Source organism: Sciurus carolinensis, chromosome 2 (genome assembly GCF_902686445.1).
Source record: "Sciurus carolinensis chromosome 2, mSciCar1.2, whole genome shotgun sequence".
Classification (NCBI taxonomy): domain Eukaryota; kingdom Metazoa; phylum Chordata; class Mammalia; order Rodentia; family Sciuridae; genus Sciurus; species Sciurus carolinensis.
The window spans coordinates 14,519,001-14,539,411 of NC_062214.1; the positions used below are offsets into that span (position 1 = coordinate 14,519,001).

Genomic DNA, 20,411 nt, shown 5'->3' on the forward strand with positions numbered 1-20,411 from the left:
TCAACATTCGAGAGGTTTTTATTGAGAACTGAATACACGCCCAGCCTCACTCCAGATGATGGGCCTGAGGTGATGAAAAAGTCCTCACTTAGTGACAGTGTCCTCAGGGTTTTTAGGATTCTTTGATCTTTACAATGCTGACAGGGTAGGTAGTGAAATTTCGCTGGTAAGAAGATAAAGGTCAGGAAATGGGGGGGGTTCTGAAGCTCACTAAATTGGCAGATGGGAAGGGGATTTAGTGCTTCCACCCGGCGCTCTTCCTTGCTTCCATCTTTAGCAGACTTGCAACAATGTGTGTGAGGGAGGAGGCGGGAGGGCGGGGAGGAGCGGACCCTTTCGCCTGGAGTATGGGGCTCCCTCAGCCTCAGCCTCCATGGTTCCCTCTAAACTGCCAGGCAGTTTAGTGACCACCGTCTGGGCCACCAGAGAAATCTAGTCATGAAGGCTTGGGACAGAAAGGTGTCACCAGGGAGCACGGGTGACCTGGCACTTTGGCTGGCTCTCCAGTGCTGGGTTGCAGACCTAGTGCAGTCTGAGCCTCTCGTCTGCCCTGCCAGCTGCAGATGCAGCCAAAACCTAGTCCACTGTCCACATCCCCACTCCACCCGAGTCACGGCCCGTGCCCAGGTCGAGGCCCACTGGAATGGCGGGGTCCAAGGCTGACCCTGGCTAACTGCGAATGCCCCCTGCTCGTGGCCTCCTTTCGAGCTAAGGAAACTGAGGGAGTTTGGGCCACTGTGTGCTCTCTCCCGGGGAGTGGGCTGTGTGGCCTTCTCTGTTGTCACTGGATGAAAGGCCCTGTCCCCTGGTAAAGCAACCTCAGACATCAGCAAGGAAATGAGGACGTTGTCTTCGCCAGACTCCCTGTGGTCAGACACCCGCGTGGGTTCGTTGCTGGAGAGGTGGGTCTCAGGCCAGTGCAGTGGCTCCCCATCTTCTGTCCTGTGCAAGATGTAGACTTAGGCTGCTCTCCTGTGGGCCCTTCTCTGAGCTCTGGCTCTCAGGATCTCATCTTCCTTTTGTGCTCTACTTCATTTTTTGGCTGAATCTAATTCTAGTAGCCCCTGAAGGTGGAGATCTAAGATTGGAGTCATGAGACCCTGTTCTAGACCAGCGCCATCCAGTAGAAATGTTTGCAGTGAGGGGAACATTCCTCATTTATGGTCCAAAACAGTGGCCTCTGCCATGCGTGGCCGTTCAGCTCTTGAAATGTAGCTAGTGCTACTGGGCGCCAGATTCTGTAAGTTCGATTAACGTCAGTGGCCACATGTGGCTAGTGGCCATGCTATTGGGCAACACAGCCGTAGACGCATCTCTGCAGCCACTGAGCTGTGAGACCTGAGGCAAGTGTCTTCTCTTCCTGGGAAGGTAAAGAGTACCAGTGAGAGAAACCAGAAGAGAGCCACCCAGAATAGAAATGGGGTCTGGGGTAGAGTTCTGCTTTGCCAAATCCCGTGGTCAAGTCCCTTAACTTTTCTCTGCCTCATTTTCCTTATTTGTAAAGGGAACACAGTAACAATCATTAAATGGTGTTTAATGAGATACATTTCTGTCAATGCCGCATTCCCAGTAGGTTCTTTTCTTTCTTTTTTTTTGGTGGTGCTGGGGATTGAACCCAGGGCCTTGTGCATGCCAGGCTGAGCTATATCCCCAGCTACCCAGTAGGTTCTTAACTAATTATGCAAATAGTTTTCACTGGTATTGTAGATGCCCATGTTCACCTCTTTGGAAAACTCTGACATTTGTTATTTTTGTTACAGAGGTTTATAAAATGCTTATTTTCAGGGCTGGAGTTCACAACTTTGAACCTCATGTAATCATGTAGAGGTTGTACCACTGATCGATCACCTGTATATTTTTTTCACCCTGGGGAATACCAAATTTTATTTTCTGGGGAAAACCAGCTCTCAATAAATTTTTGAGGGGGGCAGGCAGGTCCAAAAGTTTAAGAACTCTGAAACTGGTACCCACTGTGCATGTGGAGTGGGACGGGGTGACTCAGGAAGGCAGCGGACTCCGACCTCAGATTGCCAGTGTCCCAGCCCTGCCGCCTCCTGGCTGCGTAAACCAGGTAGAACTGTAGCCTTCCCGCCTATGAAATGGGGATGCGGTAGGGCTGATCGCCTGAGCCATGGGGATTTAGTGCACGATTCACGTGAATCATGCGTTGTGGCACCTGTGCCCACTGAGTGCTGTCTGCTCTTGTCATCCTCGCCACCGTCATTACCAGTGTCACCATCCTCATCACTGTGGTTCCAGCCACTGTGTGGCAGCCTGGTGCCAGGGCTGAGTGTCTCCCGGAGTCTGCCCGCCTGGGCCTCCAGCCTCCTCTGGACTGCCTCCCCTCTGCTCAGCCGCTCCGGCCTCCTTATTGCTCTTCGAACATACCAGACATAAAGTGTGCGGGGCCTTTGGGTTCCTTTCCCCTGTGTTGGGAACATGTTCCCCGAACTGCCGCGGGCTCCTTCCCGTACTCACCTCGTGGCGAGGTCTCCCTGGCCATCCTGTGCCAGGAAGGTTCTTTGTAGGTTCTAACGATAGAACCTACTGTCCCTGTTCTTGCTCGTGGGAAAGGGTGACCATGGAAGGGGTCTCTTCCAAGCTCTTCCCACCCTTGGAGCTACTGGCTGGGCTGCCATGCTGTCTGCTCTCTGCCACCCAGGACAGGAAGGGCTCAGGGGACAGGGGCTCACCTGTTTGCTCGGTGCTGTGTCCTCAGCACCAGGATAAGGGCCACACATACATGTGGACCCCTTGCATGAAGGAACAAACACAGGAGGCATCGGGGTAGGACCTGCAGGAGAGTCTGGAGGTGCCAAGGAGGGGCGGCTGGCCCTGCGGGGACGCATGGGACAGAGCCATGGGGAGGACCCTCCTGTGCCTTGGCAGCTCGCCTTGCCACCCACCTGGCCAACCACGAGCAACTTGGGACTGACGGGAGGCTGGCTTCCCCTCCCTCGGGAGGCTGGGTGGCCCTTCTCTATTTCAGCTTCTGCCTGAGCCTCTGTCCTTGAAGTTAAAAATAGCCAAGGATGGGAGTGCAAGGACACGCTGTCCTCTGCCACCAAGCAAGGATGCTGTTACCTCTTAGAGGGGCTTCAGGGCCCAGACTTGAGAATGCAGCAGCTTCAGGAATTAGCCCTTCCCGCCCCCTTGAGGACAAGCGCAGTCTTCCCTTTCCTCAATCTGGCCTGACTCTGAAGGAGCTGAGGATGTCACAGCTGGAAGGCTTTCTGGGGTAGGCAGACATCTGGCAGGAAGCCCCATCATTCTTCAGGCCTGGGACCTTGGCAGGCATCACCAATCAATCAAGGCATCCAGTCCTGGGACCATGGCAGGCGTCACCAATCAATCATGACACCCTTTTCTGCCAAGTCGACACAGTCTAAGAATTCTTAACACGGGATATTTCAGGCAACAGCTACCAGAGTTGGCAAAAAAAGAGAGAGAAGCTATTTATCTTCTCCAATCTAGACCATTCCCTTCATGGTGGGGAAACTGAAGCTCAGCGTCTTATGTCACTGTGGAAGTCAGTAATGGAGCTGGGACCAGACGCAGGGGTTCTGAGTTCCCGCTACGGCTCCCTCCCCTTGTCGCATCCCCTTTTCCACCAGAACTAAGGCTTGTATGTGTGTCTATGGCTTTTAACCCATGGACCGCAAGCCCCAAGTTTTCTGCAACATATTGTGTGTATGTGCCAGCAGATTCTTTTCTAAGGAGAGAGAAAGCTTTCATCAGCTCTCTAGAGGCTCCTTGCATGGCCAAGAAAGATGAAGAAATCAGCGAAAAGAGTGAGTCTTGCTACTCAGTACGTGAGCCACACACTGGCAACCTTGGCCTCACCTGTGAGCTATTGGAGAGGCAGACTCTCAGGCCAAACCCAGACCTAAAGAATCAGAATCTGCATTTCAGCAGATTCCTGGTGGGGAGGTTCATTTGCACCTGAATGTTTGAGAGGCACCGACTGGAACTCAGCCTCCAAGTCTGTAGGGCCAGGCACCCTCCCCAGTCTACAGCGAGGTAGGGTGGGCCCTGCCTTCATTTGGGAGAGTGCAAAGAAACAGGCTCCATAGCCAAGATGGGGCCCAGCTGCTCTGCAGCTGTGCCGAAGCCAGGTCAGAGCAGGTACTTGTTTAAACTGAAGATAAAAGATGGTGCTTCCCATCCAAGGAGTAGGAGACCCCAGCGTGGATCAGGCAGGTATGTGGAAGTTTCTCCTTGGGAAGTCTTGGTTGGCACTGGTGAGCTGTTGTTCTGCAGTGTGGTTGGGAGAGGGTCTGGTTTGGGGATGTGGAAGAACTGAGGGATTGACAGGGAACGTGCTGCTTAAGGCCAGCGCCTCTGTGCTGAGCGCAGCCCCTCTGTGGGGGATTTACTCTGGTGAGTGCTGCAGCCAAGGGGTCTTAACCATCCCCTCTTCTTCTCCAGGTCCGGCAGGCTCTAGAGGAAGCTGGTCCTGTGTCGGTTGGAGAAGCTGGCAGTGGGGAGCCGGAGGCACAGAGAGACAGAAGGCTTGGCCTGGTGGGCTGGGAGAAGTACCTTCCTTCTTCCCCAGCCCGCCCGCCCCATCCCATTTCCTGTGTGCCTCAGGCTTCATTTCGGCCTCTGGCTGGGCTGCAGCCTCCCTTCCTCTCCCCTGCAGAAGCCTTCCCCACCCCCACAGTACTTACTCCCTGACCCTCAGAGTCTGAGTAGTGTTGGAGTTAAGACCTGTAGGGGGTTATGAACTGAGATTGGTGTATTTACATAATATAAAAGCTTTATGCAGACATGCTTCATGTATCCTACACCTATTTGAAGGGTACAGTTCAGTGAGCTTTCGTGTGTTCCAAGTTGGGCAGTCACCATCTTAATCAATGGCAGAACATTTTTGTCACCCCGTAAAACAGCCCTATAACCATTAGCAATCACTTTCTGTTCTCCCTCACTTACGACCCTGGCAATCACCAGTCTGCTTTCTATTGGAATAGATTTGCCTGTGATGGATATTTCATAGAAATGGAGTTACAGAAGTTTTTAGCAGTTAGCTTCTTTCACTTGGTGTAATGCTGCCAAGGTCCGTCTCTACTGTAACATGCACTACCTCATTCCTTTTTATGGCCGAATAATATTCCACGGTATGTGTATACCACATATGTGTGTGCATTCACCCATCAGTGGACATTTGGGCTGTTTCCACCTTTTGACTGTTGTGCCTACTGCTGTCATGCACGCTTGTGTTCAGCTCTGATGGCCTCGTTTGGCATTCTGCCTCTGCCTCTGCCACATACTTCCTGTGGACTCCTTGGCAATCTGTGTCAGCTCTTAGAGCCTCAGTTTTCTGAGAGTTTGTAGGTATTGGAGACCCTAACGTCTGTCTCTGAGTATTGTTGGTAATAGTAGCTCTACTTTACTGAGTGCCCTTATCTTGTGACAGGCACTGTACAGATGTTGTCATTGAATTCAGCCCCACAAGGGACAGGGTTTGTTTCATAGTTAGGGTGTATCTGTGCTAAAATGGGCTAACATGCTGCCTTATAATAAGAAATCATTTGGTGACTGGAAGAGTTTTCTTTCCAACTTCCCCACCTCCCTATACCTTTGGCATATTAGGGGCCATACTTCTTTTTAAACATGGTTTTAGAAATTTGAAAAATAAATAGAGAGAAGTGTAGTGGCTTCATCATTCCTATTTCCTCTCCACCATGGAAATAGCATGTCCCAGGTAAGACTCACTCCTTCACCCTGGATGCCAGAAGAATTCATGGGGCACAGCCACGGCTAACTTATAAGGCATGCTTAATATGAGCAAGAAATAAACCTTTGTCCTATAAACCCCTGAAATTTGGGGTCACTTGTTACCACAGCATAACTTAGTGAGATCTGACTAATACATTTAGTCCTTATGAATGTAAGTGATGGGTTATGTTCTTTCTAAGTTATAAGGAAACTGAGGCTCACATAGGTTCAGGAACTTTCTTTAGTTTGCTCAGAAAGTGACAGGGTGATGCTTCAAGTCCCAAACCCGGTTACTTAGGCATCAGAGCCTGTGCTGTTAAGAAGACGGAAGTCTGTGGGCTGTGTTTGGTGACGGGTGAGTAATCCTGTGTAGATGGCACACCTGGTGTGTGCATGACATCAGACTCGTAGTGTAGGTTTGGGGCAAATCCTGGAAGTCTTGAGTGCTGTGTGCTTCCAAAGCCTCTCCGTGCCAGATGGGGCTGTACCTTGTATCTTTTGCCCACAACTCAGCTTCATCCAGAGCATGTGCAGGTGGTCCCAAATCCTGGTAGGAATGGTTCCTGGGGGAAAGCAGCCATTTGTGATGTCCTCCTTCCAGTGATGGCCTAGAAGGTCTTCTCTAGAAGGTCTTCGCACGTTGGCTGGAGCAGAGTGGCGACTTGCTCTGGCACCCCTGCCGAGCACAGGCCCTCCCCTAGCCCAGGCGCATTTACTTAACATTCAGAACTTCTTTCCACCCTTCACTTCATTTGTGGTTGACGTTTTTTGCCTTCTCTCTGCACATTTTCCATTTGTCAACATAACCTTCACTTGTACTAGAAGGTAGCACTTGCATGTGAAAGATTATTCTATTTGCAATTAAGTGTAATTCAGCATTGAAACAATGCTGCTTACAGCCCGGAGCCTGCTCTACCTGCAGTGCTGGATTAATTATCACTCTCTGCAGCCCCCATAATATTCCGCGTCTATCTCCACCCTCAAACTCTACTACTTTGTAATTATAACACCTTGGATTATAATTGCCCCTTTACTTGTCTGCCTCTTCTGGTAGACTGAGAGTTTCAGCAAAGTCTGGGTTTAAATCACTTGTGTTATGAGTCTCCAGCACAGGCTGTGGCACTGAATAGGTAATTAGTAAAGAGATTGTGGAATGAATGAAAATTACTTACCTGTCTCGTCTCCCCTTCCCCCTCCACTACCTGTTAGCTCCTAAAGGACGAAGATGTCTTATTTGAATCCTCAGCACCAAGAAAAGCATGGTGTAAGAAATGAGCTCAGTCAGTGCACATTTTATTGGTTCCTTCCGGGGCAGAACCCTTTAGAGTTGCAGAGCATATTTGGACGCTTCCCCCGCAGACCCTCTCAAAACCACCCCTCTGCCTCTTGAGTGTTCCAAGTCCCCATCACGCTGCCTCTGCCTCTGTGGCTTCCACCCATTTTCTCTCTCTGACATTGTGACCTCTCCCTCTTCTCCTCTAGATGGTCTTGGGAAGGGGTCTGAGGCTTTCACCCTCCCCCAGCCTAAGGGGCAAAGCATACTCAGGTCTGCATGGAACCAAGATCATGTGCCACCTGGCCCTCCACCATCTAGGCAGGCACGGCCACCCCTGACTGTTAGCTCTCTGTTGTGAAAATGGAGACAATACACTTTCACTGGTGGTTGAGGATCGAGTGAAGGAACGAACGTGAACACCTCTCCTAGGCTCTGGTCGAGCTTTGTACGTGGAGTCTGTGTCTTTATGTGGAAGGTTGATTGTTTGAGAGTGGGATTTCAGGCATCCGCAAGCTGGTGGGAAGGAATTGTGTTTTAAAAGCACGTGAGATTGGCTTATCTCACTTAGCATGATATTCTCCAATTTCATCAAAATAGGAAAAAAAAATATAAATCTAAGGTAGTTTTCTTGCCAATAGTAACAGCTCCCTTAATAGCTTTTTAAAAATTGAAATAATATAATAATATTCTTCTATATTACTTATGCAATAATAGACATTTGAAATAAATATTTCACAAATAATTCAGTGTTACCAAGACCCAAGAATAAGTATTCACTCACATATACAATAAATAAAATTATTGTAATTAAAAAAAAAAGCACATGAGACGGGGATGCCTCCTTGTTCAAAGAGCCAGGCCCGGGCGCCACACCTGGTCAGCACCACGGACGGTTTCTGTGGCCTCTGGCTATTTGGCTATTGCCCTTAATGGTGTCTGAGAGGCCTTCAGTAGCAAGTGACAACTTCTGAGGTACCATTGGTTGTCATTCACATCTTAATTTGGGAGGTGTTGAAACTGCATTGATGAGACAATGACAGTATATTAGCGGTGACGTTGGTGAGCACTTGACCTTTAACCCTTAAATGGGTTAACACTAATAGCCAGCATTTATTAAATGCCACCTGTGTTCCAGGCCCTTTTCACTCCTTCCTCTGCTGTTCGGGATGCTGTCTGCACTCTGTGTCTTCGCTTAACAAACGCTACATTTGGACAATAATGTGAGCCAGGTAGACTGTATACCAACAGTCTTTCCATCATCCTTCTTCCCAAAATACTTCCAGTCCTGAGACACATTTCTCCAGACCATTGCTTCCGGAGGGAGGATAACCCACTGTGCTGACTGTACCGGTCAGCTTTGGCCTCTTTAAAATCATTGAAATGTGAGACCTCTGACCCAGCATCTTCGGTCCTAGGTTTTGCTCAGAAGACGTGTGCACATGCAGACACAAACAAGAATGTTTTTGCCAAAGCTGTTTGCAGTGTCTCCATATGGAAACCACCCAAATGCTCATCAACAATAGAGTGGATGAAATTTTTTTGGATATATTCATACAATGGACTAAAATGAAGCCAGGAGAATGAATGAGCTACATTGAAACAGTCCATGTGAATGAACCTCACAAACCCCAGGCTGCGGGAAATCGACCTGACACTGAGGAATTCAGACCAGATGATACTGTGTGCTAAAAGCAAGACACAAGGCAGCCAGGTCTGTGTTCTTAGAAGTCAGGACAGTGCTACTCTTGGAGGGAGAGAAGCTGGAAGGGGGCACAGGGGCTTCTGGACTGTTGGTAGTGCTGTTTGCTGACCTGGGGCTGGTTTCATAGATGAGCGCACTGTGTGGTGTTCATGGAGCTGTGTGCTAGGCAGTTGTACGGTTTTCTGTGTGTACACTGTAATTCAGCGGTTGTTTTAAAAATATCTTTCTCTGGAATAGAAGAGAATGCTGAGACTTTTGTGTGCAAGATGATGGATAAGAGCTTTGGGGGGTGGCTGGTCTCATGGACTATTTGGAGCTATTCAGTGTAAATAGAATGTGGAGCACACTGGGGGAAAGGGAGGAGGGGGAAGATCCGTGAGGCTGGACCTGTGAATTGGGACCAGGTCAGAAAGGCAGTGTGTTAAAGCCTTTGCAAGCAGTGGGGCACATCAGAAGCTCTTAATCAAAGAGATGACGTGCTCAGGATGGAGGTTTAGAATCTCAGGCAGGCCATGGGGAGGAGAGTTGGCAGAAAAGGACACCTTCGTGGTGGGGATGCCAGTTAGCACAGAAGAGGAAACTGCGACAGAGAGCTGCAGCTGCCCAAGACGGCACAGCTCACGGAGTAACTGGGGCGGGTTTGCAGCCATGATCCAGGCCTCTGGTTCTAGGGCTCTGCTGCCTCCTGAAGATGTTCCAGAAATGCTGGTGAAGGGCTATTGACTGTGAAAGGAATAGAGAGGTTAGCGGGCAGGGGACCTGAATTTTACACCAGTGTGGTCATCAACGCACGCCTCTCTTGTCCTCTGCACAGTGAAGGTGTTGCCCTGGGTGACTCCTGAGTTCCCTCCAAATGGAATCTTCTCTCATTTTTAACAGAAGGTAGACACTGATAGCTCTAGGGAGAAAATGAGGAAGATAGGGCTCTCAGGTTTGGGCTTTCTCTGCCCGTCTTTGGGGGTGCAGTCAGAGGTGACATTGGGACTCTGGAGGCCTGAGTGCTTGTAGATGACCTCAGCCCTCTGAATTTCAAGACCTGGGCAAGGGGGCATGGGAGGCTGAAGTCACTGGGAATAATAGGGCCAGGGAGATGTTGATCATGGAAAAAAGAGGAAGCGAGGCTGGGGCTTTGGGGCTTCTATCATCCTGGATTCAACACAGTCACCTGAGCCGTTGTGTCTGGGGGAACGTCACAGGCTGCTGCATGGACCTGCATGCAGTTGACCTCGTGGAGACGGGATCACACGCTGGTCAGGGACATGGATAGGCTTTTAGGGCTTGGCAGCCTGGAGTGGGTTGTGGTACCTCTCAGCTTCAGTCTCCTCCTCTGGGAAACAAAACTGGCAATTCTCATCTTCAGTGAAGCATAGAAGTGCGGAGAGGCTGTTTGTCCTCCTCTTCTTCTCCCACCACCACCGCCTTCGTGGGGCCTCTAGTGGGTAAGAATATAGCTCTGTTTCCCCACAGACCTGGGTTTCAGACCTGGCCGTCTTGTCTGATGTAACTCTGGACACGTTGCTAAGCTGCTCTGAGCCTGTTTCCTTGTTAAGATAAGGACACTTGCCTGTCAGAGTTACAGCGAGCTTAAATTACTTATCTAATAGTGCTTGGTGCAGGGTAAATGCTAAAAATAATGGTATCAGCTCTCATAATTTATCATTATCATCGTTTTATTATCCTGCTCCCCATGAACACTTGCTTTTGGGAGAAGGTACATTAAACACATTTTTATTCAGGTATAATAAACACTGAGCAAGATTTACTTGTTTTCTTTACCGGGAATTTGTGTTCTTCTCCAGGACACAGCCTAAAGCCAGTTCAGTGAAGCTCACTTTTAGCAGGACAGGCAGCATGGTGCTGTCCTTGGTGCTGAATGGTGAGGCGTGTCACTTGACCCAGCAGGGTTGAGGGCACTGCCTTCCAAGGTGAGGTGGACCAGTTACCCCCAACAGAGGTGAGCTGAGTGCCCCTGGGACCAAGGAGGTAGATCAGGGAAGTCTGTTTTTGGCTGGTATACTGGGGATTGAACTCAGGGGCACTCAACCACTGAGCCACACCCCCAGCCTATTTTGTATTTTATATAGAGACAGGATCTCACTGAGTTGCTTAGTACCTCACTTTTGCTGAGTCTGGCTTTGAACTTGTGATCCTCTTGCCTGAGCCTCCCAAGCTGCTGAGATTACAGGTGTGTGCCACCGCGCCTGGCAGATCAGGAAAGTCTTTATGGAAGAGATGGTATTTGAACTCTGGCAGAGCTCAGTGGGATTAGTGGCTCATTAAAAGCATGGCTTTGGAGTCAGAAGACCTGGGGTTGAAATCCAGCTTTGCTCTGAGTAGCTGTGTGTGTCCTTGACCTTCTTGATCCTCATTTCTTTCTTTGTAAAGTGGGGTTGTAACCATCTCATGTTTGGTTGTGAGACGTAAGTAAGATGATGCCTGTGTTAAACCCTTGGCCCAGTGTCTGGCACAGTGGCAAATAATTTTGGAAAGAGCCACCTTTGTTGCTTTGTTGAGTGCTTCCTGTGTCCCACACAGCCCACCTAGGAAGTTCCAAGGACAAACCTTGTTACATTATTACATCACCTGATATATTCGATCCTCATCATAGCCCTAGGAGTTGTGGAGTGCCTGATAAATTATAGGGTTTATTTATTTATTTATTTTTGTACCAGGGATTGAACCCAGGAATGCTTAACCACTGGGCCACATCCCCAGTCTTTTCTTGTATGTTATTTTGAGACAGGGTCCTGCTGAGTTGCTTAGGGCCTTGCTAAATTGCTGAGGCTGGCTTTGAACTTGTGATCCTCCTGCCTCAGCCTCCAGAGCCACTGGGATTACAGGTGTCCACCACCGCGCCTGGCTGTAGGGTTTATTTAAAACTAAACTCTGGAGGATGGTTAGAATTTTGATAGGGGAGATTGGAAAGGCAAGGAAAGGAGAGAGAACAGGATGAAGCAGTTATTGGGGATGGATGTGGAGCAGTGAGGGACTTGCCAGATTGGGGTCTAGAGACCGAAGGAGACCAGGAGCAAATGGGGAAGGACTGACAGTGCAGTCTTGGATGCCTTGGGGCAATGATTGAACTTCCTCTGACAGGTGACATTCTGAGGTTTTCAAATAAGATCCTGGCCCGATTGAAACTCTAATTTATTTGTGAATTTGTTTGTATTTTACTTTCATTTACATTATGGAATTAATACATTAAACTATAAAAATATTCACGTAACATAGAAGCATACAAAAGAGGAATAAATTCTCCTTCCCAGTGTGCTGGTTGGAGTGTAAACCAGCACAGGTCTGTGGCAGTGTCACCGAGAGCCGAACAAACGCCTCCTCTCTGACCAGCAGTTCCTCTCCCAGGTAGATTTCCAAGAGACACAGGTGAGGAGGTTCCCCAAAAGATGTGCACAGAGACAACATAGCAGCAGTATACCTCGTCATCCTGCACCGGAGGGGAAAAAAGCACAAGCCCATCAGCCGCACGGTGGGTAGACCGAGGTCCGTTCGTGCAGGGGAAGGCCACACAGCTGTGATGGCGAGCACCTGCGACCCAAGCAGCGCGAACGCACCTCATGTGGGACATGAACCAGAAGAAACCAGGCCAATAAAAAGAAGGCCACACTCTTTATATAGCGTTCAAAACCAGGCATTGGAGAGTGGCGTCAGAGATCAGCAGAGTGACTACCCTCGGAACAAGCTGGTGGTGGAAGGTGGGGTGCAGGGGTCCTTGGGATCCGAGAATGCTCTGCTTCTGCCCCTGGGTGCGAGCAGCATGCTCGGTGTGTGCAGATTCATAAGCGCTACACTTAAGTGTCGGGCACGCCTCTGTCTACTCAGATCTTCAGAGAGTCATAAAAAGTGACCTCCACAGATCTCCTCTAATGGTCTCCCTCAGTTACTCACCGTGAGTGGTTCTGGGTTCTGTTCACATACTCCCGGATTTTTCTGGGCATGAGATAAAGCTTGCGCGCTCTCTCTCTCTCTCTCTCTCTCTCTACACACACACACACACACACACACACACACACACACACAGCTATCTATAGCTTTACAAAAATGGCATCATGTTTCACATACTGCCCTGCAGCCTGCTTTTTTAACTTGCCAGGATGCTGGGGGAGCCGTTCCATGTCACTGTGGATGTAGCTGGTGCTCCTTGGCCGTTACACAGCATTTCACTGTGATCACCACAGTGTTGTTTAGTGAACTGGTCCCAGGTCAATGGGCGGCTGGTTCCAGCATTTCCTAGGTGGAGGCAGTACGGCGGGGAGGCCCTCCGTGTACAGTGTCGTGTACCTTCACGGCTGTGCAACGAACTAGTGAGGCTGCAGTGCGTTGGTCCACTCTCTTGGAGGCTTGTGGCTGGGGTGGGAAGCAGGGAGGCCAGGGAGGAGGCCGCCGGGACGGGTTCAAGCTTGAGGCAGGGGCTGCGAGACTGTGAGGATGGAAGGGGCGGGTGTGAGGTCTGAGAGCATCGCTGGCAAAGGCTTCGTGAGGCCTGGCGTCTGATGAGAGAGGAAGGAGCCGCGGTGCCCCAGGGAGGTTGAGCTGGCTGGCGGGAAGGTTGGAACATAAGCCAGACGCTGACTGGGGGACGTGGGGCTGGGTGTGGGCCAGGTGGACTCCAAGGAGCCCGCGTCCAGGTAGCCGCGTCCAGAATGCAGGCTACCACTCTGGTGGGTTCAGGGTGACGGACAGCCCGGGCATAGGGTTGGTTTTGCAAAGGGCAGTCGCGCGGTTGCTGAGGGGAATGAAAGCACCAGGGGTCTCCAGAGAGAGCCCAGGACGCCTGGCCAGTGCCTGAGGCGTGGGGACGGGTGGGCGGGGAGGGGGGTGCCCTTCTCAGAGGCACTGTCAGGGCTGTCAAAGGGGGAGGGGTCCGAAGTGACTCTGGGTCAGAGGATGAAGTCAGCGTGGCCCGAGTTGGCCCCCTCCCCGCCGGCCCTGACGGGCGCTGTCATTACATCTTGCACTTGGTCGTCCAAGCTCTTGGCACACTTGTGACTAATCGGTAGGATCATCTGCTTATCGCTGCCTCGCCTCTGAACAGTGAGCTCTCGGGGCAGGAACCGAGCCACTGTGGCTCCATCTTCTAGCCCCACCAACACGAGGCAGCCTCACTCCCAGAGTTTACAGGACCTAGACCCCAAGCCCCTATGCCGGCCTGTGGTGACAACAGTGTGTGACACACCCTCTTGCTTGTCCCTTAGCCATCATCCTTCCGTGGAGGGCGAGTGGGTTCTGTTGCCACCCTGGGGCCCGCCTGTGCCAGGAGTTTTGAACTTCGACTCCTGGGGGTGCCAGCCTGTGCTAGTTGACATTTCCCCAGGACAGACAGACCCTGTGACAAGATTCCTGTGCAGGTGGTGAGTGAGGGACCTGGGCAGGGCAGGACAAGAAAGGAGAAGGCGGCCAGGGTGTGTCTGAGACAGGGCTGACCCCAGTCCCTGAGGCAGCCTGTTGGTGGAAGGTGGTGGCGGGAGACATGGAGCCTTGACTGGGCTGGAGGAGGAAGGAGAGAGCAGAGATGGAGGAGCCCAGAGGGGAGCAGGCGAGGAGGAGGAGGTCGAGTTGAGGCTGGGCAGTGACGGGGAGGACAAACTGGGTCAGCCTCACCAGGAGGAGGGGACCCTTCCTCTCAGGAGGGAGGCCTGAGGCTGTGAATTATGGAAGTGGGAAGAGCAAAACAGAACCCACCTTCCAGCCAAGAGGGAGCAGCACCTGTGTCTGCGTGGGGAGGTTACGGGACGGGGTTGGGGAAGCATTAGGACCGGCACTCTGGGTCCGCAAAAGAGGACCCACAGAGGTTGCCAAGGTCAGGTGAGAGCTGTCGGTGATTGGTACGGAGGGGTCACCAGGTGGGGAGAGTGGCATGAGGGCGTTAGCGGGACAGCCGGCCAGCATGTACTTGGGGAATGTCAGAAAGTCCCTCTCTCTGCAGTGCTGTGGCCCCTTCCTGTTTAGCACTGCTCTGTGCCAGGTACTGTGGCAAACGCCCCTCCTCAGCCTCCTCCCCGGCCGTGCTGACTGACGCCCTGGTCACTGCTGATGGTAAACCCAGGCTCCCTGCGCGCTGAGCCAGGGCTGCGGTGGGGCTCTGGAGACTGCTGTGAACTGCCGCTGGGCCCCAGGACGCCGCAGAAGTGAGATGCACTCCAGCCTCCTCCTTAGCCCTGCGGGGATGGGGAGCCAGTGTTCCTCTGCTGGGCGCCACCCTCTTCCGGAGAGCTGTCAGCCCTCGTGGGCAGAGTTGGTGGAGGGGGGCTCCGCCCAGGGCTCAGCGGGAGGTCAGAGGCCCTCCTGCCCGAGGTGCCCAGTGGGGGGTGTTTGCACACACACATGTGGACGGCACTCTGTGCCTGCAAGTCTGTTTCTGAGAGAGAGAGAGAGAGAGAGAGAGAGAGAGAGAGAGAGAGAGTCTGTACCTGCTGTACAGAGGAACACAGAACAGTAATGGGGGTGGGGGCGGCTGCAGATGCAGTTTGGGGAAGAACCAATGGCGATGGAGGGGAACAGACAGCACCCACCTCCCCCCACGTGTTCAGAAAGACCCAGGTGACACACAGATGCCGAGTGGCAGTCTCTCCATGTGCTTCTTCAGTGGGCGGGTGTAGACTTCTAATGCATGTGCCTCTGTGTGTGTGTGTGTGTGTGGCGCACACTGGTACACATGTGCACATTTAGCCTCAGCCACAGAATGACAGGCAGGCGGTCCTGCAGAGACACACGGTGCACACACTCAGACATGCATTCACACTGTCTTTGCATGCGTAATCCTCCGTGTGTGTGCGTGTGCGCGCTGCTTGTGTCTTTCCGAGGACTCAGCATGTGTGTATCTGAACAACATGAACACGTGCGGGAGTCAGGAGCGTGTAGCACCGCTCTGGGAAACCAACAGCTTCGCCAGCTGTGTGTGTGTGTGTGTGTGTGTGTGTGTGTGTGTGCGCCTCTCAGCACTGGAGTGGGGGGAGGCCAGGAGGAGGCCGATGGGAGGTGTGCTGGTGCAGGCCACAGTCCCCATGGGGCAGACAGGACAATACAGCATCTCATGAACCAGCAGGCCAGCAGGTGTGGGGAGAGACCTTCTGGGGCCCTCTCTGGGCACTCCCCACCTTGCTGACTATAGCGTCATGACAAGTCCCTGACTTCTCTGTACTCTCATCCTTGGCACTCAAGTGGGGACAAGGGTAGCATCTGCTGGTGGGTGGCCATGAGGGCCAAGAGTGCCCCAGGGTGGGTGTTGGTTCGTTTAGCGGTTACTAACTGAGCGCCTTCAACGGGCCACGCCCTGTTCTTGGCAGAGGCTTCTAACAGTGAGCCTGGTTCCACGTCCTCATGGGGCTTCCTTCTTCACAGAGGACACTGGCCAACAGCTGTCCTAGGGGGAACCAAGGTAGGCGTAGGATGGAGAGTGGCAGGCAGTGGCCAGAGCTGCTGTTTTGGCATGGTCAGTGGTGGTCAGGAAAGGCCTTTGATAAGATGAAGTTTGATCATAGGATGGAGGTGAAGAGCGAGCTGCTGGGGAGAGGTGGTGTTAGGACCAAGTTCAAAGTCTTTATCCTCATGATACCCGTTGCTCTCCCATTCTCTAGGTGAGGAAGTGGAGGCACAGAGAGGCTGAATATTTGCCCGAAGTCTAACAGCCAGTAAGAAAGACACTCAGAATTTGACCCCATGCCATTTAGTTTCAGAGCCAGTGGTTTCAGTCCTCAGTTGGGGGTGACTTTGGCCCCACAAGGAGATAATTGGTAGTGTCTGGAGACATTTTTGGTTGCCCCTTCCGGAGGTGCCACTAGCATGCACTAGGGAGAGACCAGGAAAACTTCTAGAAATTCCATAGTGCACAGAACAGCACCCACAGCGAAGCAGCATGCCACCCACAACGCCAGTCATGCTGGCCTTGAGAAACCCTGGCCTGAACTGCACAGAGCACCTGAAAGAGTGAGACACACAGTAAGTGCTTAATAAATAGTAGCTGGAGAGGAGGAACCAATATGGAGACGGTTGCAGGGAGAAACGAGTTCCGGAGGGAGAAAATAGACGGTAATGAATTCTCCAGAACAAAGTTCAGGTAGCCATGCGTGCTAGGAGGTGTGCCCCAGGGAAGGCGGGTGCAGGTGTGGCAGGGGTGCGAGGAGGAGGGTGGACTGGGCTGCGGGGCTGACGCAGGACTGTCACCAGCTGCTGACACACTGACCAGATGACTGTCTCTCTGTCTCTCCCACCTTGGCCTCTCTGCCCGGAAGGAGACAGCCGGAGGCTGAAGGGGGCCATCCAGCGGAGCACAGAGACAGGCCTGGCTGTGGAGATGCCCAGCCGGACCCTGCGTCAGGCCAGCCACGAGTCTATTGAGGACAGCATGAACAGCTACGGCTCGGAGGGCAAGTGAGTATGGGCCCGTGCCTGTCACAGTCACCTGGCTCGCCGTCTTCTTAGTGGGGGAAGGGGACATTCAGCAGTCCCCCAAGAGTCCAGGGTCAGCCCAGGCTGGTGGGACATTGGCTCTGGGCTCCAGGAAGTGCCCGTCTTCAGAAGGGAGACAGCCAGGCCACGCAGCTCCCGGGGCGAGCCTAGGCTCTGGCCAGCACTTGAGTCTCAGCTCCACCGCCCTGCAGCGGCATGACCTTGGGGAGGTCACATCCTGAGCAACAGCCCTGCAGCGGCAGGACCTTGGGGAGGTCACATCCTGAGCAACAGCCTCCTTGTAGGTAGAGTGGGGATGGTAGCACCAGCCGCAGGGGGTGTTGTGAGTCAAACAGTCATGATCCAGGGAATCCTGGGTTAGCGCCTACGAAGAGCACAGGACAGCGCTTGGCGGATCCCTGCGGTGTATCAGTGCTGCTAAGTGAGGAAGGGAGCAGAGAGGGGTTTACTACCCTCCTTATTATTTCCTCTTTTCTTTTTTCTTTTTCTTTTTTAATTTGTTTTTAATCCCTCTTTTCTTAATCCCAGTTGGATTTTAAGCCTGTCAACTGCAGCTTTACAGAGACATCTCATGCACACCAAATCATAAGACCTGGTCCTGCCTGGCATCTGGGCAGTGTTGCTCTCTTGGGCTACACATTGGAATTGCTAGGGAACTTGTCACAAATGCAGATGGCAGGGTCCCGCTTCTAAGCCACTGAATTAGAGAGTCTGGGAAGGGAGCCCAGGAACTCCATCTTTAAAAGCTCTCTTGAAGAATTCATCTTGACTAGGGGTTTCTCATCTTTATGGACTCCTTAGAGAATCTGAGGAGACCTTTGGACCTGATTTCCCCCCAGTAAACACACACATGTACACACTCACACAGTCACACAAACATACTCTTCTAGTGGCAGAGGGGTCTCAGGTTCCCTGAAAGTCAACCTATGGGTATCTGGCAAAGACTAAAGTACTCAGAGAGGTTCAGGGCTTGCCCTGGGTCACATAGCATGCTAATATAGTTCTGGAACACAGAGGTCCTGACTCCCAGTGGGGGCTTATTCCACAATGGCACATTGCTTCAGAGTCATCTGAGTCAGGGAGGGAGCCTGAGGTGTCATGACCCTTACAGTGTACTCGAAGGGACTGAGGCTTGGAAAAGTTAAGATCTGTACTGTCCTGTACAAATTTCATTAGACACATGGCTATTTAAATGTAAGTTAATTAAAATTAGGTAAGATAAGTTATTCTGTTCCTTTGTTGCACTAGTGCTCAAGAGCAAAACATGGCTCATGCAACTGGACCGGATGGTGCAGAAGATGGAATGTTTCCATCATCACAGAAAGTTCTGTTGGACTGGGCTGGCCAAGCGGCTGGTCCCATTGCAGTCACCTGCCAGCGCGGGGTGGGGTGGACAGCTGGCCTCCACCTTTTACTGCCCTTAGCTCTGGCTATGCCTCTTAGCTCAGGTGTCCTGGGGGACAACAGCCTCGCTCCCGGGCCCCTCCCACATGGGGCATCTCAGGCCTTGTGAATGGGCCTGCCTTGGCAGATGCGGCTGTTCCACCCACCTCTGAGCGAGGCTTTCCGGTGGGCAGGAAGAGGAGGAGAACAGGCGGAAGGAGGAGGAGGAGGAAGCAGCTGGTGTTGTATTTACCTGCGAAACCTGGCAGGGCTTCTGGGAACAGGGGGTCTCTGCTGACTGACCTGAGTCTCAGCGTCCAGGAGGCTCTGGCCTCAGTCCTGGGTCTGCTACAGACCCTCTACATGGCCTTGGGCACACCCGTGGGCTTCTCAAAGCTTCAGGGAGACTGAGAAACATCTTGTTGTCCTCACGGGCAGATCAGGAGGACCGGTGGACTAGGGCAGGGTGGCCCTATGGGCCACAGCAGGTGAGGAGAAGCCGCCTTCCCACTGTACAGGAAAGGAAGGGAAGGCTCAGGGGGTCACATGACTCACCCCCAGGGAGCGTCGTAGGAAGGGTCTTAAGGAAGTGATGGCTGTCCATGACAGGGCCCTGGAAGGTGGCTCTTGGTGACATTTGCTGAAATGTTCTTGAAGGCACCAGTGAGTCTAATTACATCACAGCTTCAAAGCCACACTGTCCCTTCTATGTCACAGGTTCAAAGCCAGGACTTGGCAGTCAGACAGCCCTGGCTTGTGACTTGTTTCTGCTTCTTAGTAATCATGTGGCTTTGGGAAGGTACTTTATCTCTCTGATCCCAGTTTCTCCATTTGAAGAAAGGGGCAGTGATGTACACTACTGGAGGAGTAGGATCAAGCGAACTAATACACGGGAAACACCTAGAACACCAGCCATCATGTGGCGAGCACTGTTAGTATTGTTTGTTGTTAATTAAGCCACTGTTGGGTATTTTGCTTGGGGTCAATTACAATCTAACAAATACCATGAGCCACCCCAAATACAGATGTCTCTGAAGTGCTTAGTACAGAGTAAGCACTGGGAGATGCTGGCTGTGGTGATTGGTCATTAAAAGGTTTGGGGGTGTGGTTTGGTTCCAACTAAGTAGGATCAGGGCGTTGGAGGAAGCTGGATCCAGCAGTGGAGACAGTCTTGTCTCCTGAGAGGGACTGAGTCTTGGTGGAGGCCAACCAAGGGCTACCACCTTCCCTAACACCTGCACAAGGAAGGGACATGGAAGGGACAGGCTGACATTGAGCTGCGGCCAACCCTCTCCTTGTTCTGCAGGTATTAGGGGCACTGATTGGACCCAGATGCCAGTCTCTGAAACAGGAAGGGGTGTGACCACCCTGCCCTCTGCCCACCTCCTGGGCTTCTGCCAGCCCAGCTGAGGCTCGTGGGGAGGCAGGCTGCTGCTCCGTGCGGCCGGGTCTGCCTGACCTGCTGGCCCCCTGGGTGTGTGTGTGCCTGCAAGGTGGCACAGGACGCTCACATGTGGATTTGCAGCAGATTCGATTAAGTACCTGCTGTGTGCCAGGCAACTGGGCTGGGCGCTGCAGAGACCCTGCCTTGCACGATTTCCTTCAGAGGGTGCTGACCAAGCAGCTGGCGGTGTGGTGAGAGCTGCCAAGACCAGGTATGGAAAACCTGACCAGGTCTCAGGGGTGGGACTCTCTATCAGTAAGGATGCCGAGGGCTCCAGTGGACAGTGGCTTCTGCCCTTGCTAGTCAAGGTGTCCTCTGTAGTTCAGCAGCGTCTCATCTCCCGGGAGCTTGTTAGAAATGCAGAATCACAAGCTCCACCCAGGCCCACTGGGTCATAATCGGAAATATAACAAGATTCCCCTGTGGTTTGTGTGGCGTTGAGGTGACGCCCTGGCTTCGTTGCA

At 52.2% G+C, this 20,411-nt stretch overlaps 1 protein-coding gene across 2 annotated transcripts in view; it reads left to right on the forward strand.

Annotated features, from left to right (window-relative positions):
• Positions 1-20,411, forward strand: part of Rims4 (regulating synaptic membrane exocytosis 4) — a 53,967-nt gene that overhangs the window by 18,096 nt on the left and 15,460 nt on the right. For both annotated transcript variants that reach the window (XR_007107331.1, XM_047542295.1), the window contains exon 2: positions 16,943-17,081. Coding sequence is in view for 1 of the 2 variants with exons in the window: in XM_047542295.1 (XP_047398251.1) it covers positions 16,943-17,081 (139 nt within the window). In the remaining variant the exon portion in view is untranslated. The remainder of the gene's footprint in view (positions 1-16,942; positions 17,082-20,411) is intronic.